Here is a 24,337-nt window from a genome sequence, read left to right as displayed (position 1 = left end):
GTGAAATAAGCACTACTGAGGGAAAATAGATTCAAAATGACTGGACAAACACATAAACCAGAACACATAGGATTTAAGTGCTCACAGTACGAGATCCAAGAGCCCTGGCTTTGTTTATGGGACACCAGACATTGTAGCCAAAATGTGGAGCAGTTTGCCCCTGCTAAGTTCTCAAGTTTCTTGTCTGTGATAATTAACAAAAGGCTACTCAACAATGCATGGTTTTGTGTGTTAGGCCAGAAGCTACTTTCATCTGCATTTAACAAACATTTATCTTTAAGCATATTTTAAAGAAGAGGTAATGGCTTGAATAGGAACTTCCAGGTCAGCTTCTGCAATCCTAAATCAAGTAATGCCTAACTTACCAGTATTCTGTAACAGCAGTCAATTGTGCTGAACGAAAACTAAACAAGTCACATATCTTTACCAAATCTGTAAGCTCATTTATGTAATGACCTCAATTAGCCAACTTCTATTAAGCAGAGCTAATATTAAGGTAAGAAATCAACTACTGAGTTTAATTTCACCTGTAGGAAAAACAGTGGAAGAGAATGCAGAGTAGTGTGGACTTCTCACTTGTTTTCCTACCTTATAATGCATACTGACATGAAATAAAATGTCTTTTCTGATTATTATGCTGCTATCTGAAACTCTTGGAACAACAGGATATTAATTAGCGGTACATGGGAAATCACCCTGCACTTACTAGAAACGCTCAAGCTGCAATAAGTGCAGACATTTGCTTTCAAACAGATTACAGGATGTCTTAATCACAAGCTGTACAGTTCTACAGAAATATATACATTTCTGCCTTTAATTTTTAGCTCTATAGAACATGCTTCACAACAATGAAAGATTCTTTCTGATATATTTACAAATGAGGAAATTAACTGTTGTTTTTGTTTTTAAAGTATTTTTCAGAATACTTGCTCTTTTTTTTTTTTAGTAATTCTAGAGACATATTTGAAGGCATGACAGATACCATCAATACACATGGCTTTTTTAAAAAAAACAAATTAATTATCCAGCACACGCACACCTTGTATCTCACTGAAGAAAAGGCTTCAGGGAAAGAAAGAGCTAGGAAAAAAGGGGGGGAAAAAAACAACAAACCAAACTAAACATCCAATATTCTTAACGGACGTTTACTCCAAAATACAAAGTACAGAGCTTTGGGATAAAATGGAACTGAAGATTTGTTCTTCATTGAGCGTAACTACCTTTCCCTAAAGAGTCATCAGAGTTAATACAGGTTTGCCTCACCAGGAATTAGTATAATATTTCAGAGTATTTTCATTTTACTAACACAGTTCATTAAAATATGAAACACTTCTAATGATGTGGAAATTTCCACCTCTTTATGTCTGTGGCAAACCTGTGAATTTTTAGCTACTACTTTCCAATTCCAAGTCCTGTTCAAATGACCGTCAGCTGGGTCAGAGCAGTCCAGTGTGTCTAAGCCAACAACTCCCAAAAAGAGATGTTTGTCTGAACAGACACAACTGCTGGATGAAAGATATCCCTTGTACAGACTGCATGGAACAAGTTGCTACTGATGAATCCCTCATAGCCACTGCTATTTAAGGTTCTGCTTTGCAGCTGGTGAAAGCAGTCCTCATCCTTTCATTCTGCAGAGAGCTACAGTACAGGTACTAATGACCTCCTTGATATGAATGCCTAGACAGCGGAGATGCAGAGAGGATTCAGAGGTCTGTCCTCCTTCCAGAGATAAAGGTATTGTTCTGTGTTAGCCTGACTCCAGACATGAAGAGCAAATACAGTGGTAGACTGTATCAAAGTAAGGACTTAAGTCATTGATAACATGTTGTTGGTCAAGCAGTGTTAACTCCTCTAACATAACAAAGCTATAAAATTATGTGGCAGTACTATAAAGAATACAGCTGTTAGAAAGACTCTGTTACATACTGCATTTGTAAAGAAAATATCATTACTGGCCCATTACCACTGAATTAGAAGAAAACATTTGGAGACTGGAGGGCTGCTGAGCATTCAAGTCTACTATTTCACTTTTGCTAAGTGTTTAGCCCCATACTAATAACAACGAAACCTATTTTAAAAGATCTCCTGATAGAAGTTTTCTTAATGAATGTGTAGGGAGCCAAGGAGAAATGCAAAAGAGGACAGCTCAAGGACATCTAACTAATTTAACATCTAATTTAACATTACAGTCGGTAAATCTATTACATAGCTGAGACCACTCACCATCTGTCACATCTAGATGAGCATTTCCTGTTGTACACTAATCTAGGTCATAGTTGCACATTACCTTATTGGAGCAGTTGTGTTCTCCAGTTTCCACCATGACTTAGGAGGGTTCAGGTAACGACACCATAGCTCCCAGTCAAACCCTTGTGCTGAGAGGGGATATTCTTCTATTTCAAAATTATCATACTTAATGTTATCAAATGATGGAGAAATGACCCTCTTTCTGTTTTCCTTTATCCTAGAGAGCACTGGTTCAGCCCTAAAAAAGAAAAGAAAAGAAAAAACAAAAAAGATGACTATGTCAGTAGAAGCATAGCACTGATGGACATACCAACTTATACAGTGCATTTCAGAAAGCCATTCAGAGCTCTCTTTGCTTTGAGATGGATATGGGGCAGAGTAAAATCTGCCCCAAAATAACACACTGCACTATTTTATCAAGGATGCCCTGTTGTTATCATTAATGTTAGCTGAAGAACTGAAGAAATTACTACCTGCATACTACAGAGCATTTACATCCTTGCTACCTTGCTAACAATAACTTCAGGCTTTCAATATTATCAAGGGCACGAAGATCAGAGTTACTAATAGATTTATCCTATGGACAGCACCTCCTGCCTTTTTACAATCTTTTTTACTCAAGAAAAAACAAAGATATTAAGTCTAGATCAAACAAATTCAAATGTATGTTTTTAGTTACATGCTACTTTTGCACAGAGCAGCAATATCAGAGAAAAAAATGACATATCTTTGTTTACACTGTCAAACATAAAAGAAACATTATTTTTTATTAAAAGGAGGTCAATTTCCTTCAGCTCTTTGCCCATAAGGGGCATTACTGGAGGGAGCTCATTCCTGAAAAGCACAGGCATGGAAAACAGAATTTTTTCTCAGTGGTTTTACACGCCATTATTTGGATATTTGGAAGCTACACAAATGTTAAGCATTTTCTGTTTCCTGAGAACAACTGAAAATATTGCCCTGAGATTTGAAGAGAACTCAAGAAACACAAAGGAGCAAAACCTGAGTCATAAGTGTGCTGCTTCTAACTGCAGACAGTTCCCTCATATCTATAACTAGCCCGCCTTTCTCAGCTTCTTCATGCCAAAATTACCATTTACCACTTATTTGAAAGAAAAAAAGCAGTAATACATAATACAGATATTTTAGATACAGGAAACAGGAGCTCACATAGCATGCAGTTTTCCCATGGAGTTAAATACATTGTAATTACACCTTTAGATATCATACTAAATAGAGAGAGAGATAGATAGATTACATTACATAGCGCAAATATATTTTTCATGAATATACCCATCTCTGAAACTTTTTATTAGAAGTATCAGAATGCTAATTCACCCTTTATATGCAAGAGAAATAGTGCTTAGAAAGTGTGCCTTCTTTAAGGAAGGTACAAGCAGACACATACCATCCCACGTTAAATTCCACATGAGCATCAAAGAGAGCAACTACTGGTGCTGTGGCTACTCTCCATCCACTAACTCGAGATCTAATCAGCCCTTCTTGTTTGTTGTGTCGGACAACCTTGATGAAACCAGGCTTACAGGCATTCACTTCATCAACATACTTCTTTAGTTTCTCCTTGAGTTCTTCTGCACAAAGGAAAGAATTAGATGTTAATAAGAAGCATCAGTTTGCCAAGATGTAAAAATCTGTTCCTTCAGCAAAACAAGATTCTTCACACGGGAATACTGCACGTTGAGCTCTCAAATAGTCAAATCTAGAAAGAGACAAAACAACAACAACGCCACCAACAGAAGGACCACAAATAATATAGAAATAAAAAAATTCAAAGTGCAATAATTCAGCCTAAATGATTGCCAGAATCCCATAATTATTGAGCATTAACATGTCACAAGATAAAGCACTCAGTCACACTGGACCATAGCTACATAAGTGCATATTATGTTACCATAACAGCAAATAAGATAACTATCTTATATTCCCAGAAAAATATGCCAAACTTACTAATACTTCAAGAAGAGAAAGAATAAAATGAATTATATTTTTTCCACTGCTATTTTGGAACTTCAACAACTTTCTTCCTCTACTAAGAACTTCCACAATGTCTGCTCTTTTTTTTTACTGGAATATAGACCAGCAAATACAGAAGAGAAAAACTAATCCTAATTAAAATATGATAATCTTTTTTTATCAGCAGTTATTGCATCTCCGGCCTAAAGACCACTGCATGAGGAAATGCAAAAGGTAGAACTCATATATGCTGTTCAACATTATTAACTGAAAGCACTGTTTACTCCTACTGCTTATTAGCATCACTATGTTCTATTTATGTTATGGTATCACCAAGAATTCCCTCAGCACTGTTAAATGCCCTTTCATCCCAATTTCTCCATAATCCATAAATGTCTGCTGTGAGGCCGAATAATGCTCCGGTGGTTATGATGCTAAACTGGAAATCATCAGATCCACATTGAAAGCTAATGCTGTCTAGTCTTTCCTGTGAAATCTTGAGCAAGCCACTTAACTTCTTCATAAATCAATTCCCCATCTGTGAAATGTGATCACTGCACTTCTTCTTTTCAGTCCATTTACACTTTAAGCTCCACTTGGCTTTTGCTGTGTGCTTGCACAGCACACAGGTGGCATTGGAGAGCCCAGCACAGAGGGACAGCCCTTGGAGGCTGCAGTGGAGAGGAGGGCCACAGCTTCTCACATGCTGGCTTGAACAAGTGAGTGAATGATTGAGGATTTTCAGTGAGGTTGTGTTAAAAAATGAGCTGATTATACAAGCCAGGTATGCTCATGTGCAGTCCTAGTCCTGATGGTTCACAAAGTGAGAGCACACGTTACTTCCCAACTGACCTTAGGAAACAGGTTTCTCCTCAGAAGCATTTGCTACACAGACAGCATTGCCCCCCCCAGCCCTGCATGCCATCTCCTAGATCCTAAGTTCTCTCTTTCAGTTCCTGGTCTATACACCTCCCCAGACAAGCTGGTCAAGCTTGGTCTAGTTGTCCTAGAGTGAAAAACTTTTTGACTCAGGCTTTCAAGGCCAACCTATCCCTTGACTGTAGCTTGTAATGTTCTGGCTAGCATAAAATAAAGAAACTTTTCATTACAGAATTCTCCTGTTAGCCAGACTAAAAGGCTGGAGAACAAGAGGAAACCAATTATTTTGAGGATATTAAGATACAGCAGTTTTTGTTGCAGGGTTTGTTGTTGTTTGTTTCAAAAACATAACCAATAACTCTTTTATTGGTTTAACTGGCATTAGCTGCACAACCTGCTCTTGGCTGCAAGCCAGGGAAGACTTCTGCACTGAGTCCACCAACTTCTTACCAGCTCAAGCCAATTACACTGGGAACCAGTCCCTTCAAGCAGATCTGGACAATATGCATACAAAGGATAGTTAATGCCGTGTTAAACATTTGTCCTTTGAAAGGAGATAGATGTTTTCTCTCCGTCTGACAAAGAGGAACAGAGAAGTTTCCCCGTTGCAACCCATACACCTCAATGGGATTACTTCTGAGGGTTTGGAGGGGAGGATGATTTAAGCAAAGCACAAAGATTCCTTAAATTCATCCCTCCTTGAAAGACTTCCAGACAACAACGCTGCATGACACTTTTGCAGCTAGTTGCACTGCCACTGCAAGGCTGCACATACCATGTACCTTCACAGAAAGGAACCATCTGCCAGCAAGTAAGAGAATACCACAGAGAAGTGCTGGTGTGTACTGTTTTTCATGAAAAATCAACAAGCAAACAAAAAAATCAAAATGGAATAATCTGCCATACAAGTCCAGACCATGACTGTACTTAAACTACAGCTATGTTTTAGGGGGTGGATTCAATACAGTCCAAGAATTTTCTACCTCACACTGTTCATTTCTTTTATCGTTGCTCATATCATTGTTTTATCCATGACTGCATCATCTTGCATAAACGAGACTCAGAAATCTATGTTAATATTAAGGACATTGTGCAGAGCACTTTTCTATTTCACACTAGATTTGCTAGGTATTGATCAATACACTTTTTTCCTATATCAAGCCAAAAAGTCATATTCACATGTTTCCACTGTGCTTGCAAAATGTCATATACTTTTTGCTTATCCCCAACACACCGAGATTTGTAGCAAGCAAAAATCTATCAAACCAACCACTAGCTAAAAGCAGTTTAAATCTGAAAGAATACATTCATGTCATTGAAATTATGCCTATCCAAAAATAGTCAGCAACAGTTCTGTATTCCCAAAATGTAACATGGTGAAGGGTGAATATCAAAACATGAAGATCAAAGCTTTGTTCTCAGTGCAAGTGGCTGCTCATAGTTTTACAAAATCAGGAAGCTGTATTTGCCACAACAATGCAACAGCACTGCTGACTATCAAATATATGAATGGCAAGCAAGCTCTAATCAAAGACCTGAAAATCAGTTCCTTTGAAAGAGTCTCTGTTCTGTGGATCACCTCTGTTCTTGGCAAGTGGACTATTCTTACTCCTGTCGTATACATTTCCTAATGTGGACCGACTTTGTAAGCTTGACTAAACACAGAATGTTTTCCATAGCTAGGTGTAGCATGGAAATAAATGGAAATGAAACAGAACTCAGTTCTTGGCTTGCCAACCAGCATGACTTCAGCTGCACGTTATAGCTGTGACATTTACTAGGCAGTATGTGCTTTCAGTATGCACTACAGCTCTCTGCAAATTAAGAGAATAGCTGGAGACCATCTCAGGGGAACATCATGGGCTTACCCATGGGGGAATCCTTCTCTGGACTTCATTATCAGCCCCAGGAGGCTGAGGAAAGTGCTGGATCTCAGCTAATCTTCAGTACTAGTCCACAAGCAGTGACTTTGCAGCACGTCCATAGGAGAGAAAGCAGTATTTTGCAGTCGGCATTTTCTGGCCTTTCTCATTCAAAACTGCACAGCCGTGCTTTGCAAAGGCACTCCGCTGAAGAGAGCGCTATGCGCGCCCTTTGTTGAACAAAGCCTGTACCTCTATTGGGCAGGCGATCCCAGAAGAAAAGACGTTTTACTAAAAAAACTTATCATTACAAAAACGTATCGACTCGACCACAGGATGCAGCAGACATGCAAATGAAGCCTACAAAGTCAGTATTACCTGCAGAACATGAAAGATTCTCCAGTAGGATTCTGAAGCCAGGTTTGACAGGTGCTTCTCCCTCCTCCCTCTTCCACTTTGCATTTTCCTGAGCTTTACTTGAGAAATCTGAGTTCAATTGCCTTTGACAGTTTCAGAGCATTGTGCCCAACTGGAATGAATGATGGAACACTCCCTCTAGAACGGATCATATAGTTTGTGATGGCACTGATAGTCTTCAGTAATATATTTTTAACCTATGTTCTGTTTCTTTCCACCTCAGATATACTTCATGAATAATAAACAGTCTTTTTCATTAATTATTGTGCTTCACTGCTTTATGCCACCATAGGGAGAAGAAAGGGAATGAGCAAATGTGTCATCTTCAATACACTGTTGATTCAGTTTCTAATTACAAAAACAAACAGGCTTATAAAGATAGATGCATTTCCCTTTCAGCACAGAATTTTTCAAATAAAGACTCAATTTGATGAAGCTGACTGGGTAGCTACAACTGAAGAGAAAGAACAGCCATAGATGGTATGGGAACACTGTGCAGATCTAGCACTTGTAAGTCATACACCCTGTGACCTTCCTCCATAACGTACAGATGTCTGCAGCAGATCAGAGCTCTCCTCACAAATGCATAATTACGTGATATAATAATGTTTAATGCTGATGTAACTAAGTTCTAATACCTGTCAGAGGTTGCCTGATTGTTTCTAAGAAACCCACAAAGATTTTGTTTGTCAGGTTTCCTTACTCAGCATTACGGTACAGTGCTAATAAATTCATTCACACTGCGTTGCCTTTTTAGGAAAGCACTTTTCTTCAGCAAATGAAAGGAAAAGAGAATGGTGGATGAGATAAGCCTTAGCAGCGCAACTGTTCTCCTTCCGATACTGCAGCTGGCGTGGCTTGTGTGAATGGCCAGTCTGGGCTCAGAGAGGTGACATGGATCACAATCCTGCCTCCTCCTTGAATGCTGGGGGAATTGCAGCAGAGTCCATAATATGGAAACATTTTTTCACATCTGCCCCAGGGAGTTTCTCAAAAGAAAAGTCATCTACAGAACGTGCTCTTCATCCAGTTGCATGCAAGTGACCTATGGTCTGTGTGCCTCCACTTCACCTCTAGCAGGAAGTCATCAGGCTAGATGGCCAAATGAAGCAAACTGCCCTAGCCCCATGGGACTCCAGTGTCCTACAACAGCTGTGGATCTGCCTCAGGCTTAAAGTTTTAAGTTACTGATACAAAGTTGTGCCATAAGTAATAAATTACTGCCTCACGTTCATAGAGGTCAGTTAAGCCTCTCTTTCAATGGCCTTCCTGCCTTAACGTGCTCCCATTCTGAGTGCTTAAATGAGTCCTCGCAGCTCTCAGAACAATTACATTTGTAAAATCTGACACTAAAACTTATTTTTCTGTCAAACATCCAGGAATTTTCATGCCCCTCTCTAACCTTGGCTCTCGACACAAACATGGTTCCTTCTACCAGGCACCTGCTCCACTTCTGCAGTCGCAAGTGAGCAGATAAATCAGCAAAAAGACACCACTCCCATGGAGGACCTAATTTTAAACTACGATTTTCCATCTTCTTTATCTGATCAGTTGTGGCCCAAAATCTTAGCAGCAGGAAGAGCTGCTTTTCCACTCTTCCCCTAATGATTTCTAAACCTTTAGAAAAATGGAATGTACTAACATGGATAACTTCCCCTCTGGCAAATAAGGCAAGCCTATTATACCAGGTATGCAGCAGAAAAACCTCTCCTCCCTCTTAGTCACTCTGTAGGCATATAACTTGAATTCACGACAGCAGCTAGGCATGCAAGAAAAATTGGTTGGTGCACTTTATCTAATAGGATTGCACAATGTATCATGTCCCTTATTGTGCATGCAGCTCAGTGCTTTGTTTTTTTTTCCTTTTCTCCGGTCCCTTATCTTTCATGCTCAAGTGATCACCTCTCATCTCTGTAGCAGAAGCAGATAATTCCAAATGGAAAATATTTATAACCAGATAGAGGCGTGTCATTTGTAATGCACCTGTGTATATAGAATGTTTGCAACAGAGGGCAAGAATGCACAAAGAGATAAAGGGCCTGCTGTGCACACATATTTAATAATCTCATGTTATCTGGTAATAGATAAACCACCCAAGGGAAATTAACATGATGCAAGGAATTGATTAGGACAGACCTCAGAAACAAACAAACAAAAAAGCAGTACAGTTCTTTTCCTCCATTGCTACACCTAACTTGTTTTGTTGACAGAGATGTATAATCTGATCTCAGAAGTCCATGCTATCAGCACGTAAAGCCAGATCGGGTAGCAAACTTTCACAGGTACAACCTTTGTATTCAGCAATCCAGAGCCTCAGTTGCTGTGAAACCTCCACCATTCCACTAAAAAAAAATGAGGGCTGCATGAATTTATTCCAGCTCATACTCTGGACTGTAACTCAAAGATTTGTTCAGTCTAGCACATGAACAGCACCATTCTCCCACAATAAATGCTTTAAAAAATATGCATGCTTCTCCCCTTAGCCTCCCCACCCCCACATGCACACACACAAGCTTTCCTTTGCCTAGGAGAATCCAGCACAGATTTGTGTGGAATGCACATTGCTTTCCAAGGGTTTGATGGAGGCTGCTCTGACCTGTTCTTCTCAGGTCCTCTCACAAACATCACGTCTTCCATGTTTATGGAAGGAGGTTAGGAGGACGCTTCACTGAATCCCTTCTTACTGCTTTATAATGTCCTGGGAATCTGACAGCATGAGAGCACATACCAGGGACCAATTCTATTTCAAAAGAGCAACCAGAAAACCAACAAATGCCTACACCACAGAAGAAGCTTTGTAGAAGAGACCTGTACCAGCAGCTGTTCCTTGAGTGATCTAGCAGACACGTCTCTCTGCTACACGCTAAATGGTGCACAGTTGCAACCTCTGGCCAGGAAGGTGGGATACCACCCTCCAGATGGAATTTGAGTCTGGATCTCCCAAATCCCAGGGCAGCACATTAGCACTGCCTGGGTTTTTTTTTGGGCCATGATTCCACAGCTTCAGAGATGGCCCATATGGAGTCCAGAGAACTTTGCAGATGCAAGAGCTCATTCATATCACTGGATCAGGATTAAGAGCCAGACGATATCCAAAGCTCTTTTAATGTTAACAGAAATGCGTTACAACAAAGGAATTAAACATGACCCTCACATGCTTACAGCTGAGTATGGAGGAGAGCTTACTAAAGGCAAGCTTTGACAGAAAGAGAGGGAAAGAAAATAAATCTGCTGAAAGGTAAGCATTCATTCCAGCTCTTCAATGGACACAGCTACATGCACCATAGCAGGACTAATAACAAAAGCACAGTTACATTTCTTAGATTACAGAAGTCCCAAATTAGGAAGTTTACTACTGACAGTAAAAGCCATTTGTGTGTGCTTAAACCAGCAGCTATGCAAACAAATGCCAAAAGTAGATGAGAAGTTACCAAGCACTACAGGCAGTAGTAACTGCCACACAAAGCAAGATTACAAACTCTACTACATACCTCCTCATGGCAACACCTCAAACCCTTTCAGCAGAAAGGTGTTAGAACCCTCAAAATATCATTAAGCACAGACATATAATTATCTAGCCTTAATTGTTCCACTCAATTTGCTGATTGCTGGATGCTTGAATGAATCTTAGCACGAACATTACTGTACTCCAGTTCATAGTGTACGCCTACGTCCTATTTAGGGACTGCTACTGGATATACTACAGCTGCAATGACATGATCAGAGCTTAAGCCCAGTCAGGAAAAAACACAATCACTGAAATTAAGACATTGACACTGTATGTGATGCAAGACGAACTGGTGCCTGCTTGAATACAAGTTTTAGAAAGGGACCATAAAGTGAGAAGCATACAAGCAGAAAAAGCACGTGTTGGAAGTGACACAGCGCATCAAATACACTGCTGAAATCACCACTGTCAAAATGCTGAGAGCTCAAAATTTCAGTTCTTGGTGTTCCCTGAATCATTTGTAAAATGACCTTTAAACGTTAGAGAGAAATGCCTGAGAAATGCAATCCGGTCCCAGCTGGACAGCAGCTGATTCTAGTAATCTAATTCTCTTTCTTTTCAATTTTTTTAATATACAGTACTGAATTCTAATCTATTTCTTAGACTTGTGTGGTGCAGAAAAATCACTACTCAGAAAAAGAAACAAAATGCCTGAGAAGAGCCAGAGTAGACTACATAAATCTAGAAAAACAGCATTTGAAGAACATATTAGAGATACTGTATAACCACAAGACTCATCAAGCTGCCTGCTGTACTCTACGTTTGATAAATCATGACTCCGAGAAACTGTGTGGTGATTCACGTTATGATAACAGATACATAAGGAAAACAAAACTGCCAATTAAAACACAATAGTCCAAGTGTAACTACTTTATGATTCAGAGGAAATCAGTCACATAAGTTGCATTAAAAATTCAATATGCAAATACATAGTTAAATATGTATGGGATGGAGCTGCTTATATTCCTCTATGGATCAGACCTCACTCTGCCAGCAAGGAAGTTGAGAATAGGACTAGGAAAGAAAGATTAAACAAAAAGTAATCACAAAATAGAAAGGACCTGTGCAATCCATCCCCTCATTCAAAGCAGGTGCAATTAAACAATTTTAAATATCATTCACTATTAAAGAAGCATTTAAAAGAAGGCCAGGTAGCATTAGAAAAGAGTGAGCTTTGTGTTTTTGTTTTTCTTTGTTGTCATTATTTCCTTATATACGCTACACAGAAAGATGACCTTGGGAGCAAAACAACAAAGCTGATGGTGCTACAAGAACATCCTTGAGGGTCAGGACAGCAATAAAGCTGATTCTCCTTTGAGATCTCACTCTGAGAGTCAAAACAGAGTTCCTGCGTCATTTGTTTTTTGGAGAAATGTCTTTTACCCTATGGGACACTGCTTACACATTCAGATGCAAAATGTTCCATACGTATTCCAAGTCAGCAAAATCAGTATCTTGCCTGTCTGTGATTGTGTTGTGTGTGATCTGCTACTATTTTCTTTCTCAAAGACAGACTGCAACTTGCAGAACCTTGTAGTTCCCTCTAGAAATGGTAATACAGCACCCAATGCGCCAAGGAGAAATAGGGAAAAAGCAAATGACGCTCATATGTGTTTTTTTTTGTTTGTTTCATTTCTCTAATGGCTAACACAAACAGGATAATACCAGTTGTAATTAACAGTTTTACAGAGTGAAATATTGCAGTCAAGGAAATCAATGAGAGATTGTCAGGAAAAACTGTTGCGTGCTCAGGCCCTGAATACAACCTCACACATAACAGCAAGTGCATATATAATAACCAGCCTAGTATAGAAACCAGCTTTCTCGTGCCCTCATATTATACCATATAGTCATGCAAAATTCTGCAAATCACAAGAGATTTCATCATGCAACCATCACAGTCTGCTAACCTGCAACAAGCAGCAGCAGCAGGACCTATCCCGTCTCCTACAGAGCAAGCAGAGAAAAGCCTTCACTGTGCACAGCAGAATCGTCAGGGAAATTCACAAGCTTTAAAGTTGCATGATTTGACTAACTTGGGAGTTACAGTTCTGTGAAACTTCCAACAAAGGACAAAATCCAAATAAATCTTACTCCTGTAAAACACCTACTCAAGTCAGAAGTCATTTGGTTTCAATATAAAGCATGATTCTGTTTGAATCATTCCATATAAAGCATTCTGTTTGATTGGCTGGTTGGGTTTTGTTGTTGTTTGTTTGTTTTTGAATAATCAACCATGAGCATTTTCCAATTAAAGCAACAAACTCTGGCTTGCTTCTTTCCTGGCATATTTGATTACCTAGGAATTACACAGTGCAGGAGCTGTGCCATTTGGTAGCTGTGGAAAATCTCTAAATCTGGTATACATTACCTCAAAGCAAAGAATTGCTTATTGTAATAGTATGTGGTCCACTGCTTTCCAAACTGCAAGCCTGAAGAGAACGTAATAGCATCCAATATCTAACTTCAGATAAAATATATCAGTATGTAACTGTAGTCTTAGCCTGAATAAATAGTATTAAGATTTTGATTAGATATAATAGAAAATTTCTCTAATAGTTGTAATGAAATGTTTAGGTTTTAATTTCCATATAAAAATTGTTATTGATGCCCCGATGTTCTGCATCAGAAGAACACAAGGGAAAGTTCAGACATGAAAAGTAACTTGGAGAGTAACTTGAAATTAAAATTCATAATACCTTTTCAATTCGAAATACAAAGTACATCAAGCTGGCCATCAGTATGCCTCCCAGCAGGGTGGAAGCATTGCTCAAATGCACACAGAGGAGCACACACCAGTTTTTTCTTTCCTGCTCTCCACAAAAAAAAAAAAAAAAAAAAAAAAAAAAAAAAAAAAAAAAAACTGGCAGTAGCATCAATGTTTTCTGACTCTATAAGCAGCAAAAGCAGCTTTTCCCAGTGCTAAGCATTCACTGCTGGAATCACACCCAAGTGAGCAGCAGGAGATTGAGGTGACAAGTTTGTCCTTCACAGTGCAGGTGACTGGAACTACTGGAGCACGCCAATACCTGCTCCGGGCCAAAGCAAGCCACCCGTGCTACCAGTTCCTGTTCTATTCTCGTCAGCGCAAGCAGAGCTGCTCAGCACTAGGGAGCAACTCACAGGGAAGCATGGGGCACTTCTGGATCAGCCACCAAGAGCTCCGAAGGTGGTAGCACTCTGAATTGGTAGCTCATAGGCAGCAGCACTGCCTGACGTATCAGGTCCCAGAGACACAGCCTTCTGTGCAAGACATTAGGGATAATCTTTGCATGTAAGGGACTAAAACCAAACGCACAAGCCAGGCAAAGAAGTTACTTGGATCTTGGGAGATTCCACTAAAGAAAATAAGAAAATTTCCATAGACAGTGGCTGGAGTTCACAAAAAAACATTTAAACAGCTTCTAAATTACATTTCTTCCGTACAGTTTGAACAGCCAAGATTTCAGGAGAATATTCTTGAATTTTAGTTTCTCTTACTAAGATTTATATACATTAGAACAGATTTTTTCCATCATTTTTGTTCTGCAAAAGATTCTATTGATTTCAGTTTGTATCCTTTCTGATGACATTTTGTAGTCTAATTTTAGCTCTTTGCTTCTAAATTTACCTTCTACAGCAATGCTTTGACACTTAATGGCCAATGCAGAGCCTCAGGACTCATTGCAGAGAAAATACAGCACAGGACACATCAAGTGCAGTCTTCACATGAAAAACAGTACACACACAGAGTTGTACCCAGGCCTTCCACTATCACATTTTTAGATAGCTTTATTTTTTTAATAAATGTAGAAAATGTAAAATAAACGTAGCACTGAAAACCTATCAGACTCCATTTACTATAGAGATTAGAAATCCCGAAACTATCACCTCCCATCCAATTTTCCAGTATACCATATGACCTGTGTGAATAAAGATTTTGCACAAGTGCAGGCTAATACCCTTGAACTAGACTTAGCTTTGCAGTGACTTGTAATCTGATTTGCAATATAACCTGCATTTTTCACAGTAGTTACTACTTGACTTCTCAAGATCTAAACCTTTTAGCATCTTCAGAGGAATGCTCTTCTTGCACAGCTTAAGTTCATGATGAAATTACGTGACTGAATTGTCTCCAATTATAAGCATTGAATTCTACCTTGTCTGCATTCTGCCTATGTTGCACTGAAAGCCACCAGTCATGCAGCTTCAAGGGCCTAACATCAACTATCTTCCCTGATACCACAATTTACAAACCTGTAAATTATACTCTACATAGCAAACACAGCCATGCTACCTGTATAAGAAAGAGTGAAGCGGTCCAAAAACCTGCGGGCTAACAGAAGTCTTGTCTGATGTTTTGCGAGTCAGACTAATGAGGCACATAGGGGCCAACCAACCTCATACATTTTTTCCAAATTCTAACTCTGTTACCAACACTGAAGATTACAATTATAGCCACTGTGCCACACTAGAAGAAGACAAGACAGACCAAAATAACACGGGTGCAGTACCAGGGACACACCTCTTAAAAAGTTTCTCATTTTTTCCACTTCATAAATAGTTTGTATTTCAGCACTACATGACCTATAACCCTTAAAACACCTCAGCCTGAAATCCTAAAATAGCATTATCAAGTATACATCATTGGGACTTGCAGATGTTTTAGACCTAAGGCGGCAATGACAAAGAATTTCCACTGTAAAGAGAGAATAGTAACATTGCAATACCATTTTTTCATTGGGAAGTTCACTCCCCAGGTTTTGATTGTATTTCCCCAGGAAGATCATACTCAGCCAGGCATGTGCTAGCACTCTGGCAGAGCTCGGTAATGTCAGAGGACAGGACCTGCCTGTCAGCTGTGGTCTTCAGCATGGGAAGTCGAACAAACTCTTTGCTGTCCTGGACTCACACTGTGCACCTTACAGAGAAAGGCTGAGACCTTGGATTCACTTTGAATTGTTCAAAGAAGCTGACAGAGACAGCAGTACGGGCTGCTGTGCACAGTGTGAGCTCTACGACTGAGGAAACATGCTGCAGAGCTTTGGATTAGTGTCGGTTCCCTTAGATGCCACTCCTACCTATCCCACATCCCAGCTTTCGGGCCACAAAGTGACTGACAGCAGTCCAGTCTAGCTATACACACTCATTGGGCTGACTTGACTCATCCAAATCCTGAGGTATGGCATAAAGACCTCTGAGTTGATTTATACACAGTTATTTCAGCTCTATTTCCTTGACAAATACAGCATCATTTTAATTTTTCATGCACGTACATTACTCCTAAAATACTATTAATCATTTTCATTGACTCTGTATTTTTAATAACTCTGAAGCACTTTCATTTTAAGTGCTTAAGTGAAGTCACTTTTACAACTCCTCGGCATCTGGCCATCAGAAATAATGGCGCTGTGAATTAAGATAGTAGGAGCTGCTTTGGTGAGAGCTATGCAGTGTTGGAACTAAGGAGGTTGACAGCACAACTGATAATGGCTTTACACGAAAAGAGGGCAAATTTAGATTAGATATAAGGACGAAATTTATCACTCCGAGGGTGGTGAGGCACTGAAACACATTGTTCAGAGAAGCTGTGGATGCTTCGTCCCTGGAGGAGCTCAAGGCCAGGTTGGATGGGACTTCAGACAACCTGGTCTAGAGGAAGAGAGCCCCTGCCAGTGGCAGAGGGTTGGAACTAGATGATGTTTTAAGGACCTTCCAAATCCAAACCGCTCCACGATTCTATGAAGTACAGTGAGGCTCAGCTGGGCTCAAAATTAAAGAAGTTATGTCACATGCAAAAATGTAGTCAATTCTTTGGTGTGTTTTAAATTTGTATTTCTGGCTTAAATTTCTAGTCACTTTAAATCTTGTGCTACAGAGATATCACTAATGTTGGAGATTTTTCAAGCCTAACAGGACATTGCCCTGGGCAGTTCCCTCCAGCTGACCCCACTCTGAGCAGGAGGATGGGACCTGGCAGTCCTTTCCTACCTCAGCTATTCTGGGACTCCGTGACAGAGTTTACATCTGCTTTAGAGAGAATGGATTAATTTTTGTTGATGCATATATATCTTCTGATAAAATCAACAAGCATCTGCAGAACAAGTGACAAAATTGAGCAGATGGTCTGAGAGCAAAGCAGGAATTAGGATGCATATGTTTTAGCCCTTGAACACTTTTGTGAGCTAGCCACATCCAGTCAAAATGTCACCAAAACTAAGATTTTAACAATACAAGACAAAGTAAAACTTGGCCAAAAACCTAAATACGCATTTCTGAATGTGAAGAGTCAAGGTTTTAGAACTAGATACTGGAAGTTTGATATCTAAGCCTATGTTTAGGTGACTGAAAAGAAATTTTCAGATTTTCATAGATCTGCAGAGATTAAACATGACATGACAGCATTCAGCAGAATAAATGTTTTCACAGTGACATAATGGGACAGAATCTACACTTCACTAACATTTATGCAACTCTGCATAACAATGACTAAATAAAACCATAAGATCCTTCCACTTGAAAACTATGCACATCAGTTAACAAATACCCATCAAGCTGAAGTTGCTCCTTACTGTAAAAGTCTTCCAACAGCAATAGTTGGCTAAAGAAATTAAGCTCTGCAATTATTTACTTGCTGACAGTAACTGAGTAGGCATAAATGAGAAGGAACATAGTGGCCTTTTCCTCAAAGAATAAGCTGTGAACTTTTTTACATATATTCTTCACATAAAATTCAAATGCATTGCAGAGCCTTAATGGCATACAGGGCCACCTCCGTTTAAAACTAAGTCTCAGAAAAATTTGCTAGTGTGGACAAAGTCGATGTTTGCCAACCATTTGGAACATTAAAACATTCAAGATACTGAAAATATCTCTACTTCTGCTTACTGGCACAGTAACATCCACAGCACTGTTTAAGGGCTTTCAGAGAATCTAATTTTTCCATACTTGCTTAAGTCTCCAAATGCTGAGGTCAGAAACTATTTATATTAGAATAAAAATAAATCTACCACAAGCACACGGAGTTTCACACTATTGGCTGCAACTTCCCCACCTTCCCTTCAAAAGGAGTAACAGCTCCTGAAATCTCATTATAAGGGTCAGAAACTATTAAAGGCTTGTTAGAATATGAAATCCCTGCCCTGCAAATCCACATGCTGACTAATTACTGTTCATAATCTCTGCCTTAGAGTTCTTCTATTTAAAGTCCAAAATAGTTTGGCAAATATAGAATCAAAGAGAACAGCACTGAACAGACTTCAAGAGATCATCTGGTCTTTCTTCTTGCCCCAAAGCACAGGGAACTATATTGAAATTCATCCTGATATATTCTTGTCCTATCTTTTCTTAGGTTTACTCAGTAAATATTGTCACATGCTTTTTAGAGGTGGATGAAACGAAGCACACAGTAAAGACAAATAAATTAACAGTTCACATTAGTATGTTGTCTGGCACAGTTCAAAATCACAGTCATCTATATGGAAATTAAATTTGGATAACTGTGTTTGAAAACTTAAAAATAACTTGCCTCAGACTAATTACATACAAGAACCATAAGCCATAAAACAATGGAACTGCAATGAAAGATGAAACTCTCCCCGTAACCCTTCACTGAAAAGAACATTTCTTCCTCAGATGCCTAAAGACCAACAGGAACTCTTGACTTTTTAGCATTAATAAATTATAACACATTTCAGAAGGAAAATTCATTGCTGCAACTTTGCATTTAGTATTTCAAGATCAACCTTCAATGGGGCAATAGGATGACAGCCAGCATTATCTCCCACCACCGAGCTGGAAGATCTTTCTTTCAACAGAAGTTTACTGGAAAATGCAGTATCCTCCCCTGAGCAATACTGAATAGCTACACCAGCAGTATGTAGGGGTATGACAGCTTTAATGATTTGGCAAGACGAATAGTAGGCTCTGAACACTACACATTCATCAGTAACATTTAAAAAACAGCTTTTATACAGAATGCAGAACTGTCCAAATTTACTCACTGCCAAATTACGTGAACACAACCACCAACCACAAAAAAGGAAAGAACTAGTTAGAGAAAAAACATTTCAAATACTAAAGTGTAGGAAGAATACAGGCATCATGTCAAGACACAAAGATATCTACTTCAATAAAAGAAAGGAAAAAAATTCTCTTCCATGTTTTGAACAAGAAAAAAAAATCAAATATATCATATTGCAGCACCCGATTCAGGGAAAGATACGATATAACCCAAACAAATCAAACTCCACTAAAATCAGTTGAATAAGAATGAAACTGATCCACCACATTACAAAGAAGAGTCTACAGCTATTTGCATTGATTTTCCCTTCAGATAAAAAATAATTTGGTTGCATTTTCCTCAATTATGTTAAAAGCATAGGGTTACAAGAACGTGTGGCTCACCAAGTACACATTGCAGTTTTCAGAGTACTAACAGGCCCTTGGATTTTCATTTTTATTTTTTAAGAGTATATCAAATCTGTCATAAACTAGCAGGTTTGTGGAAGCCAAGGCATTGATGATCCTATTCATAACTTGTAGTAACAAACATTGCCGACTGCAATGGCATTAAGGAGGATGGGATCCATTACTGCTCACACTGAGTCCAACTCTGCTTACAAAACAGTACCTTACCCAAAGAGTGCCTCATTTCCAAGTGATCTCTCATAACATAACACAAATCACAAAACTACATCACACATATATTCTGTTATAAACAATTTGCTATGAACAATTAGTCTTTATGATTAGTGTTCAGCCCCTAATGAATGAAAGAGGACTGTTGGAAGGGTTTTGATTAGGAAGTCAAAAGGGGACTAATTTCTAAGGGAGACAGTCTAGAGCTGACTTGTTCCCACTTTTTGCTTCTGTGCCACTAACAGCTCAATAGCAAATGATTTTACGGAAAGAAATGCAGAGCAAGCTTGTTGGGGAGCCTGAAACCTGACTGTAGGGTCAGATCTGAGCAAGGAGTGAAATTCCAGAAGTCTTCCACAGAGGAACCATGATTTGGCATGCATTGGAGAGGCATTTATTTCCCGCAGAGAAAGGTAGGAATGCCCTGCATGCCACCCCAGATGTCTGTATGCTATGACACCTTCCTGCCATGGGAAGGCTCACCCGTTCCAAGCATCTAGATCCACTCCCAGCACTTCACGTCCTCCCTCTGTGCTCTGCATGCTCCTGCGCATGCACTGCTATCACTGGGCAGCTCAACACTGAAGCAGCATAAATGTTTATCTCTTGGGGCAAATGAACAGCTGGAAACAGAATTAGAAAACTAGACAGAGCATAGGTGATCCCTCTTTCTACTAAAGAAACAGAAAATACTAGCTTGCTGTGTGATCTCCCAGAATTAATGTCAAATACCTATTTTAAGAAATGAAGAAGTAGCAGGCTAAAATTTGTTTAATGCTCCCTTCGAAACTGGCTTTTCAGCCTATATAATTTGCATAATTCTCAGCTGTCACTAATCAAACCCCCTTTAGGATGCCACCAGGCTGAAGCTAATTTCTACAATGATTTTGTTGTTAAACAGTGTAGCACAGGCAGAGCTTACCCCTCAGTTTCAGCAATATCTTTAAGCAAAGGATGCGAGAATCAAAAAGATGCCCCATCATTCCTAAAAGTATAGAAATAAGTATAGGAACATATTTATTTTATACTTACTGATATTTTAGGGGACTTTACAGTCAGGAATACTGAGCAGATAACTGATTAATTACACAGCTAATCAATCACATGATACTAAAAATGGTATCAAACTCTTAAAATAATATATAAAAGCAAAGGAAGCACTTTTCTCCCACCACAGACACCTGCACAAATCACAGGAATTTCTACATTAATGGAAACATAAAAACTGACAGAAATGCAGATTCCACATTGACACAAACCTTTAAAAATTGCAAGAACCCGAAATCTGCCTATTTTAAGTGGAGGTGGGTAGGTAGGGGAAATTAAACTAGCAGAAAAATTCACTCTAAACAACAAAAAAGCAATCTGCTGAGATTATAAGTTTTTAAGTGTGGATTGAAACTTATTTGACACAAAATCCATTTCCAGCATAAAGACCTGTGAAGTCAAGCAATATCTAGTGCAAAGTAAGAGATCATTGTTTTGGATTAAATGAATCATCCTCATTTAGTGCTCGAATAGAAAGGGAAAAGGTCAACTAGACTAGCAGCATAGCAGGGAGTAGCACATCCAGAGGGCTTTGCCTCTTTCAAGAAAATAACCCTAAACATACAACACTATGCAGTACCATAAAATTAATTCTATTTGTTGAATATGTTTTGTCATACGCCAGGGTACATAAGATTCTATATGTGAGATATAAATCACATAGCAGTGTTTTTCATGCGACTTTGTGTGTTTTGATAATCCAGTCTCAGGAAGCCAAATAACTACAGAACATACAGTGTCTCACGCAGTTAACTGAATAGTTCCTCTACTTTCCTTCTTCCCTATCCAAAGTTGACTGAGCTATTATGCAGCAATCCACAGTTGATTAAACTCAGTTTGATGTATTCTGATGCAACAGGAATATTTTTCTAGGGCATTTTCTTTTGCAAGGAAAGATCATTAGACCTTTTATCCATTTTATTGCAACTAAGTCTTCTCTCTCTCTGTTCCCAGGTTAGGGCCATAAAATGAAGGTTAATTTAATAGACCATGTTATTAACTCAATTCTCCTGAGATTTTTTTCTTTTATATATTTTAAAAGACTTCCAACTTCCTAATTTGTTGCCTTATTAAAAAAATGTTAAAAAAAGAACACATACTGAACATGGCTAATATACACTGAGTATGCACTCTGAACTGTGACTCAGAAGGTAAGTTGCACTTAGATTTGCACTCATTTTCCTGAAAGTCCCTGTCAGTCATTCCCAAGGATGGAAGCTCCAAGGAGCTGAAACATCCGATAAGAATTAAGATATCAGAGAGGTTCCAGTTATATTCATCTAGGAATACAGCTCTTTCTTTGAACAGTGACACATTTCTAACTCAAGGAAGCTAATCTAACATTACCAAAACATTTCATTCGTTCATTCATGAACATTTTCTAGACTAGTTTCATGATTTTATGGATAATATTTCTACATCACAAGAAAACCTACATCACATCATAGAATGCAACCTATTAATGAAAAAGAAAATCGTAGGAGGCAAATAAGATTGTTTTTACAATTAGCCCTTAAACTAAAACCAAGCCAAAACAGCTTGGGATAACTGGTAATAATGTAGTGCTGATAAAACACACACACACACGCACACACACAAACACAGAGGAAAAAAAAATCCCACAAATAACAGCTTTTTAAGTAAAGGAATTTCCTCTTTTTTCCACTCATCCATTTTTAAGAATGATTTTCAACTGCTTAAACTGGGAGCTTTCGCGTTCTTTAGATTTGATATCATGCCTACTTTAATTTCAGCATCATTTTGAGAAAGCCAACTTAAAAAGAGTTGTTTGTGACGGAAACTTGAATGCTGCAATTATTATACCATTCTCACCTCAGGGACTATGAATGTGCATTTGCAAAGCCAACAGAAAATCTAATTCTGCAATGCGCAGTAGAATGATAATTCTGACTGCCTTAAACTGGATTTAATGATCTGTCTTCTGCCGAACTATTCATTCCTGCACGATGCCTGCAGCTTTGTAGAGTATTCCAGGCTGTTGTACAAACATCTATGAGAGACAGATGAAGTAATTCACACTCCACACAATGTATTTTCAAGGATATAAACAGTCTTTCCTGCCATCAAACTCTTTCCAGAGCTCCTACTGGAACATACAGCAATAGAGTTACTTATTCCCATTTCATATGAATTCAAGAGAAGAGTGATCAGTGCAAGTGTAGTCTGTTGCATGAAGTGCTGTTGCATTTTAGGATCAAGAGAGTATCAGACATTATAGACTGCTATACTACTGTATAACAACTCATAGAATACAACTAAAAATATAAATCCTCTTATTTCATCTGACACACATCTATTCCTGTGATCTATATGATCATGCTACTGGAATGCCATTTAAATGGCACATCTTTAGATATTGTACTGTGGGACATGGTTCAGTAGGAAATATTGATGACTGATGGATGGTAGGACTGGATGATTGTGGGGGTCTCTTCCAACCTTGGTGATTCTATGATTCTATCTTCTTTCACTTCTGTCCTTCTATTCAATGCTCAGCATAGAGAATTGTATTGATGTTATTTCTGCAATATGTTTTGTATATACATCAGGGCTACTCTCAGTACAAATATTCTGTTTGTGAGAAATTGAGACATTCAAGATGAGGCTCGACAGGAGCTCTGAGCAACCAGACCTAGCAGTAGGTGTCCCTGTTCATTGTAGGTGAGTTGGACTAGATGATCTTGAAGGGACCCTTCCAACTCAAATGATTCTATGAAAGAAGTTACACAACTTTTGCAACAGCATTCCTTAAACTTTTCTATTTTTATGTGTAGAAAATGAGTAAATAGAAGACAGTTTCCTTTGAAAATTATGAGATGAGAAAACACATATACATTGCTACACCATAGTTTCACTTCCATTTACAAAACTGATTGTCAAAGGCACAAAAAAGTTTCAAGAGTGAAAATATTACTAAAAAGGAAGCTTAGACCACTTATATAGATGCAGGGAAGGGAAACATACGCATATATTTGGCATGAAGATATAAGTAAATCTTTCAGGACTGACAGAAATGTTATTTAATAAATCTACATCTCCCCCCTCCATGAATACATTACACTTGCTGATGGTAATAAAAAATAGAAAACGTGCTCATGTGCTGGCAAAGGAATTATCAACTTGTTTATTTGCTGGTAAACGAGCTGTCAACTTATTTTCTATTTAAAAAGACCTCTTTATCTTTCCACTTTGTGCGTATGACACATTGATTGAGTACTGAGATTAGAGACAATTGATCAGGAGGAATAATTATTCCATAACACATAAAACTGATAGACCTGTGGTTATCCACAGGACTACCTTTAAGCTTCGTAAAACATTACCATAATTTGATTAGGTATATGGCATTTCTACAGCTTCATGAAGCATTAAAGCTGTTTGAAGCTCATTTAAAAAAAAAATATTTTTCAAATTATTTCTACTATATGTAAAACTGTTACTATTTGTTCAGCTTGAACAGACTGCCTCAGAACATCAGACAATGATTAGAGAGGCACCGGGCCAAAGGACTGTGTCATTTAGCAGCAAAAGAATGATGAAGTAGCTGACAGTAAGTTATCTAGAAAGAAGCGATAGCGGTTTGCAATTCCATCAAGATTGTCTGACAAATGGAAGCAGCAGTGCAAAATACAAATTCTACTACACGTAGGGAGACCTCTACACACTGTATAAGAAAAAAAATGTCAAAAGGAAATAATCTCTGATCAAGCCAGAGTCATCATCCTGACATTAACAGATATAGGCTCTTCCCCCTCACGTTCTA

General features: G+C 38.6%; 1 protein-coding gene across 5 annotated transcripts in view; it reads right to left on the bottom strand.

The window, feature by feature from the left end:
• Window positions 1-24,337, bottom strand: part of GALNT18 (polypeptide N-acetylgalactosaminyltransferase 18) — a 298,270-nt gene that overhangs the window by 63,247 nt on the left and 210,686 nt on the right. For all 5 annotated transcript variants that reach the window (XM_046941603.1, XM_046941602.1, XM_046941604.1 and 2 more), the window contains 2 exons: window positions 3,656-3,839; window positions 2,288-2,485 (listed from right to left, as the gene is read on the bottom strand). In XM_046941603.1, coding sequence (XP_046797559.1) covers window positions 2,288-2,485; window positions 3,656-3,839 — 382 coding nt within the window. The remainder of the gene's footprint in view (window positions 1-2,287; window positions 2,486-3,655; window positions 3,840-24,337) is intronic.

Source organism: Gallus gallus, chromosome 5 (assembly GCF_016699485.2).
Source record: "Gallus gallus isolate bGalGal1 chromosome 5, bGalGal1.mat.broiler.GRCg7b, whole genome shotgun sequence".
Classification (NCBI taxonomy): Eukaryota; Metazoa; Chordata; class Aves; order Galliformes; family Phasianidae; genus Gallus; species Gallus gallus.
This window is presented reverse-complemented; position numbering and strand designations above follow the sequence as displayed.